General features: G+C 34.0%; 1 protein-coding gene across 10 annotated transcripts in view; it reads right to left on the bottom strand.

Moving 5' to 3' along the window:
• Positions 1-13286, bottom strand: part of LOC131034092 (acetyl-coenzyme A synthetase, chloroplastic/glyoxysomal) — a 301799-nt gene that overhangs the window by 243795 nt on the left and 44718 nt on the right. For 7 of the 10 annotated variants that reach the window (XM_057965460.2, XM_057965458.2, XM_057965456.2 and 4 more), the window contains exons 3-4: positions 2329-2472; positions 1966-2121 (exon numbers count right to left, since the gene is read on the bottom strand). In XM_057965460.2, the coding sequence (XP_057821443.1) occupies positions 1966-2121; positions 2329-2472 (300 nt within the window). Of the gene's footprint in view, positions 1-1965; positions 2122-2328; positions 2473-7574; positions 8139-8390; positions 8584-13286 lie in introns of all 10 variants that reach the window. The other 3 variants (XM_057965462.2, XM_057965461.2, XM_057965464.2) reach the window with 3 other exon arrangements.

The following is a 13286-nucleotide window of genomic DNA, read 5'->3' on the forward strand; positions in this document are numbered from 1 at the left end:
CCTCAATGTCCTTAGTGTAAGCATGATAGTTGAGTTGTTCATCAACTTCAAAACTTGAGTAGAATGGTAATTTGAAAAATTAATAGTAATGGTTTTCCAATTAATCTTTATGAATATTATCCAAGCCTTGAGTAGAGTACCTCGTGCTATGGTTGTTTGAAATCTTTGGATGAATAAATGCTAAGACCAACAAGTTAGGAAAAATGTGTCATAAAACATGATAGGATATTCCAATGTTGACTTATTACGTATAGAAGAAAATAAATAGTCTATTATTAATGTTATAGGTTTTTCTAACATAGTACATTAATTGAATGATGATTTATAATTCTCTGGAAACTAAAATAAGATTGTATGAACATGGTAAGGATAGGCATGTTACAGCATGTAATGAAATGACAACTTGATAATAAATAATTTGAGTAGATGACCTATTTAGCAATAGAGATTCTATATTGGGTGTTCCTTCTTGTACAACTTGGTAATGTAGCATAGGGTATGCGGTCATCTGATAAGAATGTAATAATTTTACTTGGGACAAATGATATACATTTTGGGAAAATCAAAGAATAAATATTTATTTATAGGATATCTTGTTTTATCTCTCTTTATCATTGCTTATAAGGGAAAGAATCTTGTTGCACTTATGATAAAAATATAAAGGTAATATTTTGATGAAATATTGAAAAGAATGACACTTGTGTAGTCATACAAAGTAAATGCCAAACCTTGTATTATTGTGCATTTGGTAGAATCAGTATGGGATTGTATTTTGGAATGAGAATGGGAATCTCAGATGGTATATTACTGCCTCCACAGGTTTGCCACTGCTCTCCAATGAGGATACAACAGCATGGGTAGATCAACTGGACTGAAAACTAGGTCAAAAATTGTAAGTCCCTTGTCAAATTTAGTTGCCTTTGCACTTTGTGTGTGTGAAAATTAAGTAAATATTTAACAGAATTTTGCCACAAGAGTAGTATATTACATAATCCTCAGGCAGTTCTACAATGAGGTATATGTTCGTTATGTCAAATTTCTCCCACTGCCATATCGTTCTCTTTTATTGTCTCATAAAATCATTATGTATATCTCATGTGTGCTCAATAGATGTCTTGCATTTTCTTTCATTTTTAATATGCCACTTATCTGCATTGTTTTCCAGTGTACACTATTATCCTATTTTAGTTAATTTCTATTTACTTCTGAGCTACTTTCCACACTTCATGCAATGGTTCTACTCCATCTAATTACTTCCTTCGCTCTTGTAATTGGAACTCTATAAATGAAAGTGCATTTCCCAGTCAGTACAGACTACATGGGTGATAAATTAGTTTATAGTTTTTCTTCTCAAATAGGTATACTTCTTAATGAATCTCAGGTTCTACAATGAGAACATTTTGACTACTGTCCACATCATCAAAAAGTTTAAAAATTGTTCAGATATTTATGAGTATGAAAAGAGAGATTGTATTGAGGTAGCCTTTGCTTGGATTTTTAATTATTTTGAATTATTTAATTTTTTTGGAAATAGTCATGTTTCTCAATACTAAGTTACCAAACATTACTAATTATGGACAGTTATTCTGCACGTAATGTTTTTACTACTGGTGCCCAGAGTTGAAGCAAAATAATATCCCTATTTGCACACCAAACACTAGTTTCTCTACAAGAGTTAAGGTACTCCATTTGTTTTCCTTAATATGATTACATTACTCCCATCTGTGCAGAAATTTTTTATTTCTATGGGTCTAAGACAAATAAGTGAAGTCATGGGACATTAACATGCCACAGCCAGTCATATAGGTCCCAAATCCTTTGAAATGACAATCTACTACCAGTAGCATATGGTTCTTCTCAAATAAAACTGCATGGCAACATATAGATGTATTCTCGTCGAGTTGAAGTTCACAGATCAAATTAAATTAGTATTTTGTACAACACTAGATGATAAGCAACTGATACCTGGCAAACCTTCATATGCAGTTCATTATAGGTTAAACATTCATCACAACCAGGGTCATTTCCCTCCCAATAAATTGCAATGTCATTTCCTTTTCCGGCCTTAATATTTCTGTCTAATGCATTATAGCATATGTTTGTAACTCCACCTTTGAACCACTGACAAGAAAATTACATAGTATCAGAGCATGTCTCATAATACCTCAAACACCAATTATAGCACTTTAGAATAATAAATTGGTCAAAATCAAGAGTAGTTAAGGTAAATGCACATAAGAGTAGATTTGATTAAAATGCTCTAGAGGTAGCTAGCAGTTTTCTTGTAAAAATCGACTTAGATTATATTAAAATTCTTTTTGAACTTACCTCAACTTTTATTTGTCCATTGCGCACATCAAAATTCTGAGAGCAAATTTTTGAGTCCCATTTAGCATTCCAGTGAAATTGAGATGCAATATCAGCCCAAAAACCAGCTGGATCCTGGATAGATCTATTGTACATAGCACGATACTGAAAATTTGAGCAACAAATGAAAATATGTCAGCTTAATCAAATAATCCTGGTGCTCCTGGCAATGTTAGAAAACATAAATGAGATGGTCAAATGCATACAAGAAAAAACTAGACACTAGCAAGACTCATACCATAACCCCAAGTAACTTAATTATTCTGGCAATCATAATAAATTCCTGAAGGCTAAAGTCTATCTGTAAATTTACAAGGAATCCAGTTTAAATTGAACAGTCTTAGAATTGAAAAATTACAAAGGATGTGAAAAATGTCAATTTAACTTATATCAATGTTTTTCGATAAAATGAAGAATCTTCAATGCAATGATCTGAACATTGAGATGTCTGATAGGAGATTGTTGAGAAAATGATTCATCTAGAATTTTACATACAATAACTCACAAATTCCATTCTATGTATTCTGAGTTTTCCAAAAGGTCAACTCCAGTTCCCTTAATTAGTGAAGATTCTAACCACAATCTGTTGAAAAGATCGATAAATTTATAATTTGAAAATGTGTGCTGAAGATGTAATCTAGCTTTCTTATCCTTAAATATTGCTATCAGCAAACAGTAAAATGAAAATTGTGTGGCCAAATTAGATGTGTTATTGATAAAATCTTCAATCTTATGGTTTGCAGCACTTTGGAGAAGTTTCTATAACCTAAACAGAAAAATGAGTGTTCCACAAGGAGCCATTCCCACCTCTGCCCTTCCCGCCCAAGAAACCCCCATTTCAGAGATAGTGATGTCCCCAGGATGCAACATTGAGAATCACACACCCCCTGCCACCACTCCATCACCACCGATAGGGTGGGATCCCCTTACAAAGCAAGGAATGTCATTGGATATTTCATCCTACAAGGGGAGACCAAGTGGCTGTCAGCTGTCCCGTGGACAGCCAAGAGTCCCCCTTCCAAAGAATCATTCAAAAATATTTTATTTTTCAAAAAACACATTTAAAAAAAATAAATTATCTACTTGCCTTACCTAATATGGAAGTAGGCCTCTCCAGCATTCAACATTCCCTAGAAAACTATAAATATGATAGCTCACCCTCAATTGAGATCACAATCAATGATTTGCCATTTATATTTAGCATGAGCTTGTGAATTGTCATCCATCAAGGTAGGAATTTAAAACTCAAATATAATGTGTTTGGGGTTGCAATATTCTTTCAAATAATGTATATGTCAATGAGTGAATCATGTAGTTGTTTCTTTTGTTTTTTTCCAAACTTCAAGGTTCTTAAATGTTTTATTTTTTATTTCAAAATTTGAATTTATGAATGTTGTCCTCAAGCTTACAAAATTCTAAATACTGTTTTAGGGTTAATAAATATTGTGCATCTTGTTTTAAAAAGTTCCTTTAGGGTCATTTTTTTTTTTAAGTTTACATGCATAAAGATTAATTTCCAGGTTACATGTCCTACTATGGATTTGGGTTTAGGTTCACAAATTCAATCAAAAACATTTTGGGGGTTGGGTTTGTTTTAGGTTCATCCATACAAAGAAAATATAAAAATAAAAAAGTGTATATATATTTGCAGCAGTAATTAAGTTCAGAATACCACATAGCATCATATATCGTATAATAAACAAAACCACCATAAAAACAAAAAATATTACAATGTTGTACAACCTAAGTTGGCCTAGTGGTAGAGAACTTGTGTTCTTAAAAGAGAGGTCAGAAGTTCAAATCCCAAAAGGGGTAAGGTATGTACACCTCATCGGCATTGGCCCATTACCTATCAAAAAAAAAAAAAATATTACAATGTCAATTAGTCAAACTCAAATATCATGATATATATTAATATTAAAAAATAATAATATCAAGTGTCAATAATCAACCATCACTGATCTATGATCATATGGGTCTTTCAAAATGTCAGCACCACCATCTATATTAGATGATGTAGGTGCTGGTATATTAGAAGAACCACAAACAGTGCCACTAGCATTGGCACTCGTGTGCTCACTAGCTAGCTCGTCTTCAACATCAAAGGCTGCAAGGTGGGAGGTGGAAATATACAAGTCAATATGCTCTATCTTGATCCCACTTCCTTGTTGCCACTCTGCTTGTGTGAAGGAATATGCAAATTTGAACGCATATACACTAAGTTTTCTACCTTTTTGAGTGTATTCATTTGCACTTTACTAAGTGTATTAGAGAGTATGTGCTCCAATTCCTCTTATATGTGGATGAAATAGCAACCTATTGATACAAAAATAGAGACTTACGAGTTATAAAATTTGAATTATAAAATAAAAAATGAATCTTAAGAGATAAGACATTTTTTTGTAAAACTTAATTTTATCGCAAGAGTTTGTATGTGTTGGAATGATTGGCCGTGGAAACACCACAAACTATGAGCATCTACCTTATACTTTTCACAAAGTTCATGAATATTAAAGTAGTTCGAGCATACAAAATCCATGAACTCAATACTAATTGCACCCTGCATGTCAAGATCAATTAAGATTCTACGAAGTGTTGCCTTGTACACTTAGGTGACATTCACATCTCTATATGGGGCAATTGTTGCCAATACAAAAAGAACCTCAGCATTATAGTATTTGGAATCAATGCAAAGACAAGAAGACATAGCAAGGTGGTCATTTTGTTCCATTTCTCTTCAATAGTCTTGTGTAGTTGTTTGAAAATAGTTTCTTTAAGATCTTGCTCTTTTGCATCATGATGGCTTTCATATTCTCAATTAGTGAGTCAATGCTATTATATCTCTCCCAAACAAGGCCCATCCATGTTAGTATAATGGATCATACTCAATATGAGCTCGGTGATACTGAGGAGATATTCAACACAATCCCACCAATTATCATCTAGGATCATCCGCATAATAGTTTCTGCCCTTGTAGTGCTAGATTGCCTCCATAAGGACCAATTTGGGTTGATGACCATGCTAGAGAGTACCTCTTGAATCTTCACAAATCATCTCAAGGTACATGTGTTAGAGGCAAAAAAGGCTCAACAAACTATATGAAAATCAAATTAAAATAAAATTATAAATTTAACTAAATTGAAACATATTTATTAAAATAAATCTTATTGCTTCACTTACCTTCAACAACTTCAATTCCAAGGATATTCTAACTATGTCCTATGGCATAGGGCATTTGGTGATGAGAATTTGGATCTCTTCGGACCTTGGCATACACCTATTTGATCCAGACAATTTTGGTGTGGATTTTTTGTAGCATAAGGTCAAGAGAGTGGATAGCACAAGGTGTCTTAAATGTGTGTGAATAATTCTCTTCAACTAATAAACCAACTACTCAACAATTTTTGGTGTTGTTTGTTGTGACTTGAGCAATCTTTCAAGGCCCCACTTCCTTGATAGCTATCATGAAAATGTAAGAAATAAATGCACCATCTTTCACCTCCCCTTCCCAAACCATTTCTCTCAAAAACATCACCCCTTGAGGGAACACTGCAATAACATTGACAAATGATTGATTTCTTGCATCCTTCCACCCATCGAAAATTATGGGCACCCATGTTTTAGCCCACAAATCCCTTATGGGATTGAATGAATCCTCTATGAACTTCACCATTTTTCCAATAAGGGGCTATGCACTTTCTCAAAACTTGGGCCCTTCATATATTGCTTTCATCATTTGTTGCCAATATGGTGAGTGAACAACATTGAAAGCCGACCCATTTGCATAGAAACATTTCACTATTTGTTGATTGGCAATCTCTAAAGGCTCATTCTGAAATGTCATTTCCAATGGTCCCTCTAATCTCTTATGTGTAAAGGCCATGGGTTGTTCTTCAAGTAAAGCCAAAACTGAGTGGCCCCTAAAGGTTGAAGATTATAAGGCAATGGAGGGGGCTTCATTCTTCAAGATCCTTTCTTTAACAAAGGATTATTTGATTAGTGGTTGGCTTGATTTGTTTTTATCTTCTCGTTAATATAAGCTAGGATTTGTGCTTCTAGAATAGGTGCACCATTTTTTCCTAGAAAACCTTTGATGCCTATTCCAAGGATGTGGCTCAAATGGCCTTTCACCCGATTTTATGAGCTTGAATACGTAACATCACACCCCCTACGAATCCAAACATAACCACCATAATCTAGAAGCTTTTGTACCATATCAACAAATTTTCTTTCCAAAGGGGAGAATTTGGGTCTGTTTTGAAACGAGATGGACCCATAAAGCTAGAACTAGTTGCCATTGTAATTCCCTATGACAAAAAGTTCAATACAACAACAATTCGAAGAATCAAAACAAATGAAAACAAAAATAAAAAATATACACAACTTAATTCATTTTTTAAAAATTAAGCATTTGTTATAGATTTATAAAATAAGCAAAACAAGAGATTCATTTGTATATAAAAAAATGTAGTAAAAAATACCAATAACTTGAAAAAAACCTATCCCTTTTGCAAAAAATATTCCTCTACGATCTCATTGACAACAAATGGGTTCTTGAAAATGTGTAGGAATAGAAAACCAACCTCTTTGGAGCCTTAACCAATCAATATTCAGCTTTATTTGTGCAATGGCAAGTAAGAGGAAGGATGAATGATATTTTTGTTTTGCATTCACAATAAGGGAATTGAGTTTGTTTTTTCCTTCAAAATGTCTTGTAATCAATGCTTTAGTGTTAGAGGGCATTTTTTGGGAATGGGGTTAGTCAATCGGACTACCAAGCAGCTACATCAGTTAGGGTCAGCATCCTTACTTAGGGGCCGACCTTGGTTGTTAGTCGACTTGATGGCCAACCTCTCCCCAAATTAGTTAGGTTTCCCCCTACTCCAATGAATAAGTCTACAGGTGAACCCATTGAACTAAAATGGTCAAAGTCAAAGGCCAAATTAGAAGTTTTTTTTAACTGTTAAAATTTGCGAATTAGTTTTGAAAAACTGCAATATTCCAACTAATAACTTTTGCCAAAACACCAGCTAAATGCCAACTGGAAGTGCAATTTATTGCTAAGGAAAATTATGTCAACAAACAAACAATCTAGAAATATTTTCTTATCACAATTCTACACAGAGTATTTATTTCAATGAAAATTGTTGTTCAAACCCAATCATTCTGAAAGTTCGATTACAAATAGACATTGCTCAACTCATACCAAGTCACAATACTTGGGAATTTTTGGCCACAGTTGTGTGCAGGTTACAGCGGAAGATCGACTCTAACAAATTCTCGCCCAGGCTGACATTCCTTTGTTAACAGCAATACCCTTTAAGGCAGATCACAGAAGTCAGGGTCTGGTAACACTGTGAATCAATGCTGCCAGCAATCAGACTGAGGATTGGACCACGCAGTGGGCAATATAGCTGACTGAGAGTGTAGCGCTGTCCTTCAAAAAGACTACAGCAATAACCAATAGTCAGAGACCCTGCAAAATTCTTGAGATGTTCAAGCCTTCTCCTTGAAAATGCCGCCCACACTGCTGCTGTATAATATTCGCTGACCCAGCTAGTCTGTAATCACTAATGGCTGACTGGGGCTATGTCCAAACAACCTTCACAAGGGTGTCATCCTGTGTCAATCCCATATTTGCAGAGAATTCTGGAAGTGTTGAAGTAAACCATAATAATCATCAATCGTTACAAATGTGGCAGGATCGACCTCCTTTAATAATGACAACTGAAGCTTCTTGAATCTTCCAATCTTATCCTCTACGATTGACCTAGGTGAATAATGCATTAATTAATAATTATTACTTGTTGTAATGTTCCCAGTTGGGGATTGGATTATTTGGCTTTCAAATCCTGCAAACAAACGTTAGTATACAAACAATATGAAAGATAATTAAACATATATATTTATTTGTGCAATTATACAAGAAAGAATGCTATACATTATTCTACATATTTAACAAATAATGTTAACTGATTTATTGTATCTATAAAAAAAGATACAATACTCAGTTGGACCTTACCTGGATTGACCCAACCCTCTATTGAGAAATATTTCTCAGTTAGGAGCAACCCAGGATGTCGTCCTCCTAAGGTCTCTATTTGGGATCTCTATTAATGAATGAAATCATTAATGTTCTCAAAGCTTGGCAGAGATCCGTGGCTATAGAGCTGTAATGTTCCCAGTTGGTGATTCGATTATTTGGCGTTCAAGTCCTGCAAACAAACGTTAGTATACAAACAATATGAAAGATAATTAAACATATATATTTATTTGTGCAATTATACAAGAAAGAATGCTATACGTTATTCTACATATTTAACAAATAATGTTAACTGTTTTATTGTATCTATAAAAAAAGATACAATACTCAGTTGGACCTTACTTGGATTGACCCAACCCTCTATTGAGTAATATTTCTCAGTTAGGAGCAACCCAGGATGTCGTCCTCCTAAGGTCTCTATTTGGGATCTCTATTAATGAATGAAATCATTAATGTTCTCAAAGCTTGGTAGAGATCCCACCCCTGCTCAAACTTCTCTATCTCTAACATATGCATATGGTTAACCTCTACAATATAATATATATTGTCTCTAAGAGATTCCCTATGAATCTCTCTCTAGATTCCTCTTGGAATCTTGGCATTCAATTATGCCCTCTGGTCTCTATGGCTCCTTTAAAAGGAGCAATCATCGTAGACATTATCAGGGACTTAAATATAATTTTGCTTTGAAATGCCTCAATGATCCCTAGCTCTATAAATTGCCTCTGAAGCAATCTCTATTTCCTCTGTTTTAATTCTGAGTGTATTTCTACAATCTTATGGTAATTGTTATTTAATATCACTAATATATCACTATTATATTATAATCCTGAGTGTATCTCTGTCTCTAGAAGTGTCATTACAATTCTGAGTGCATCTCTATTATGCTAATTCTGAATGTATCTCTGCAACATTGATTCTAAATGCATCTCTGATATATTAATTTAGAATGTATCTCTGTTATTTACCGGCTATTCTGCTTTAATTTATCTTGCGGTATGATTCGAATTCCACAGCATTATTCATGAAGTATTTCCTACGGTTTAGGGCAAACCACTTACCGTTCACTTGCCGGTGGTGTATCTTGGATATGTTGGGTATGCTCTACTCCTTCCACGGTTTTTGCTTCCAACGTGGCTATCCCTGTTAGCACTATCCCCCCTTTTTCTTTATATCTCTCAATGTGAGGGAGAGGTCATATCTCTTCATCATGTATGCCCTTTGGCAAGGGACACACCCTTTCACCATTAACACCCTTTGAAAGTGTGTAACTCTTCATTATTTCTGCCCTTTGAAAGGGACACAACCTTTCACAATCAGACCTGCACTTCTTATTTAAATCAGATCTGCACTTCTGATTTCCAAGTTATCCCCCTCCCAAATGAGGTTCTCTTCTCCCTTTTATATCTTATTGTTGAGGGAGTCACAACTTTTCCTTCCATGTCTTTTAACCATTCATTAACTTAATTAAATTTTAATTAATTATATTCTTTATATTATAATTTAATTTTTAATATTTTAATTTTATTATTATTATTTATTATTAAATTCTATTTCAAAGGGGGGACATTACACTTGTACCCCTATAACGCCCACCTAGGTAATATAACGTTGTTATTAAAAGTGGCCCCCCTTAAATGACCCTCAATGAAAGATTAAAATAATTATAATCACAGGTATAGCTTTTTGGGGTGCACATTAAATAATTACTCATTCCCTTATTTAATTTATTAATTCTTGCCTGGGGAATGCTGCAGGCCAGATTTTGACTCCTTGTAGCTTGTCATCGAAGAGGGGACATTACAAAAACAATGAAAATCATTGTGGATTTGCCTAGGTTTACCTTGAATGGACCCACAACACTAGGATGGGACTTGAGACAAGACCTTGTATGGCCTCCAATGCAAACCAAATCTAAACCTATTTTGAGTTGGATTGGCCCCAAATCGGCAAACCCTCAGGCCCAAACTTGTAAGATTAATTAGATAACTCATTTGGCTTTTATGTATACTCTACTTTTACACTTAGTGCAATTTTAAGGAAAACAGAAAGAAATTGCCTTTTAATAAATGTTTTGATCTTTAGTTTTAGACTTTACTTTTGTTACTGAAATAGTCAACTAAGGATTGTATCTTTTGTATATCGTTTACTTTTATGCTTTATGTGACCTTAATAAAAAAAAGTTGAAATCATTATTTGAAGAGCTAGTTGATTGATATTTAATAATATTTTTATTTGAGTATTGGGTTAATCAATTATCAAACAAAACAACTCAAGGTTGAAGGAAAAAAGATCGCAACTTTTTTCTATCCTTTTGCACTTGATGCAACTTGAAGTTATAAAAATAAATAGAACAATTCTTGTGTCTTGGACTGTTACATCTGCCATTAAGTATATGTAGTACAGTTAAACAATAACTTTCAATTCTTGCAGTATCATTATGAGTTATCATAGCATAAGTGACAAGGGCTCAAAATCAAACATGGAAGGCAAACTATAAACATTGATGAAGAGGGGCATGTTGATGTACAAAATTAATTGAGCCTTATTATTTAAATTTATTTGAATTACTTAGGTAGGATATAATAAATGAGTACTTGTCTTTTCCTTCTTTTTCATAGGATTCTTTTTCCTCATCTTCTCAAATTTGGAAACTTAATTAAAGCAATCCCTTGTTGTTGTTGTTTTTTGTCTCTTGCACATCTGAACCATATTTGGAAACTTTATGCTATATATTCATCTCTTTCTTTCCATTGAATAAGCAATTTTCATATTAATCTCTCCACATTCTCGATATTGGATTTTAGTTGATATTTGCATTTTACACTATATGTTTATGAGTAGCTTTTGTAATCTTTTGTAATCCCCTCCATCTAGGCTTGTGTTCATATTTTCATTAAATCCTTCATAGTATCAAAGCTTTGTTCATGTCTTTAACTAAAACCTGTCCTTTGAGGAAAAGAGGTTTCAATAAAAGCTTTAGAGGAGAGGTTTCAAATATGAGCTCATCATAGTGTTAAGAAGGCTCAATAAAGTGAATGACTTTTGTTTCACCAAAATTGGAGATCAAGAAGTATTGTTGCAAATGAGAGTTTGTTTGTTGAATCTAGCACACAAGTTCTTTATGGGGACTATTCAGACCAAGTAGGCCTTACCATTGCATCCAGAAGGCTTGAAAATCCCTATTTTTATATAAAGTATCCCTAGGTTTGACGTTAGAAGAATGTGAGGCAAAAAGACATCCTTTTAGTCATACAACAGTCCATACCATACAAATTTGCATAATTTTTTTAAAAAAATGCTAGAAGACATTGTACAAACTGCACAAGCCACTAGTGGCTAGTTGAAACCACCACTCTATAGCCCCTACACTACCAAAGAACCACTACCACAATGGTACCACTAGCGATGCCTCCCTACTCAACTACTCAAGAAGCCAAAACACTTCACCTGGTAAGCAGTTTTGTAACACTAATTGCTAATTTTCTTGTTTAATAGCAATTTACACATAGAAAATTAATTTTGAAGTAATCTAAAAGTAGTTTTGAGGAATATTCCAACATGCAAGAATATTCTAAGGGATTAGTATATTCTTTCTTGATGCCATCATTTCTTCCCTCCCAACCTGACCCTTAATATAGTTTTTATTTTTGGTTCAACTTCCAAGGCTCCATTCTTACTCGTTTTTGCTTCTTTTCACAAGCAATTTTTTCAATATAGGCTTTTTTTTTTAATTCACAATGGTGCAGATGGTTCCCAACTTTGGTGTCTATTTGTTTTTCAAATTGCATATACTCATAGGTATTGCTAAGCATTTCTCATTGTAAGAACTTATGGAGCTCCACTTGGACTCACAAATATATTTTTTGGGTATAACATTTTGGAAGTGCGTACTTTTCAAAGTACTTTTCATTGGTTTAAATCATCCCATTCTATATCAAAATCGTAGCTCAATTATATGGCCTATTTTGGGAATTTGTAATACACTATGATCAAGAACACTTCGTTGTTTCGACATGTGGAAATTGTCATTGCACTTATTATAAAGTGCCATCATTATATTTTTCTAGGGGGATCATTGATTGACTAAATTGGGAGGGGTGGTTACTCCTATGGTGGTGGTTTACTTTCAATTCTTGTTGTGTGTTCTTGCAATAGGGAAAACCTAAGTTGAACTCCTGACTCCATATAATTATTCCTCATGGAAACAAGTAGTATGAATTATCTAAGGGGAAAACATTGCACTTAATACATGAATGAAACTATTGTTGAAACTAATGACGCAAGTGTGCACTTGGTGTGGGCGATAAACCATAAGTAATCTCTTGGTTCCATTTTTTTTAGTATCTTTTGTTTTCAATTTCATCTTGAAACATGTTAAAATCCTAAAGAGGCTTGGGATAAATCAGGGTAATGCCAAATTGACAATGACCTGTTGAGTCTTGATCCTAACAATTTCAATCACATCCAAGACTACATCTCAAAGACTAAACACTATGGAACTACAAAATTGTAAAAGAGGAACTATAATTAATTCTAAATGTGTTATCCAGGCTTGGTCTTGAGTATTCAATATTGTTGTGATGTTTTCACACATCGCCCCATTGCAAATGGGGACTCCCACTTTTCACCTTTTAATTAATCATTTTGTTTAGTTTTCTTAGCTTGGCAGTGGTTTCTTAGTTTTAGCCTTTTCTTGTGGGAAAGGAGAGAATGTGTTGTGAGTCTAGGATTCGAAATGATGGTGTGACTGTGAGGAATGCAAAGTGTGGTTGTGAGTTGTCAATAGGGTGAAAGTTGCTCGATGCTGTGAAACTGGTCGAGATTGTCAAAATTGTCAATGTTGTCAAGATTGTCAAAATGCAAGAAAGGTTG

This window comes from Cryptomeria japonica, chromosome 10 (assembly GCF_030272615.1).
Source record: "Cryptomeria japonica chromosome 10, Sugi_1.0, whole genome shotgun sequence".
Taxonomy (NCBI): Eukaryota; Viridiplantae; Streptophyta; class Pinopsida; order Cupressales; family Cupressaceae; genus Cryptomeria; species Cryptomeria japonica.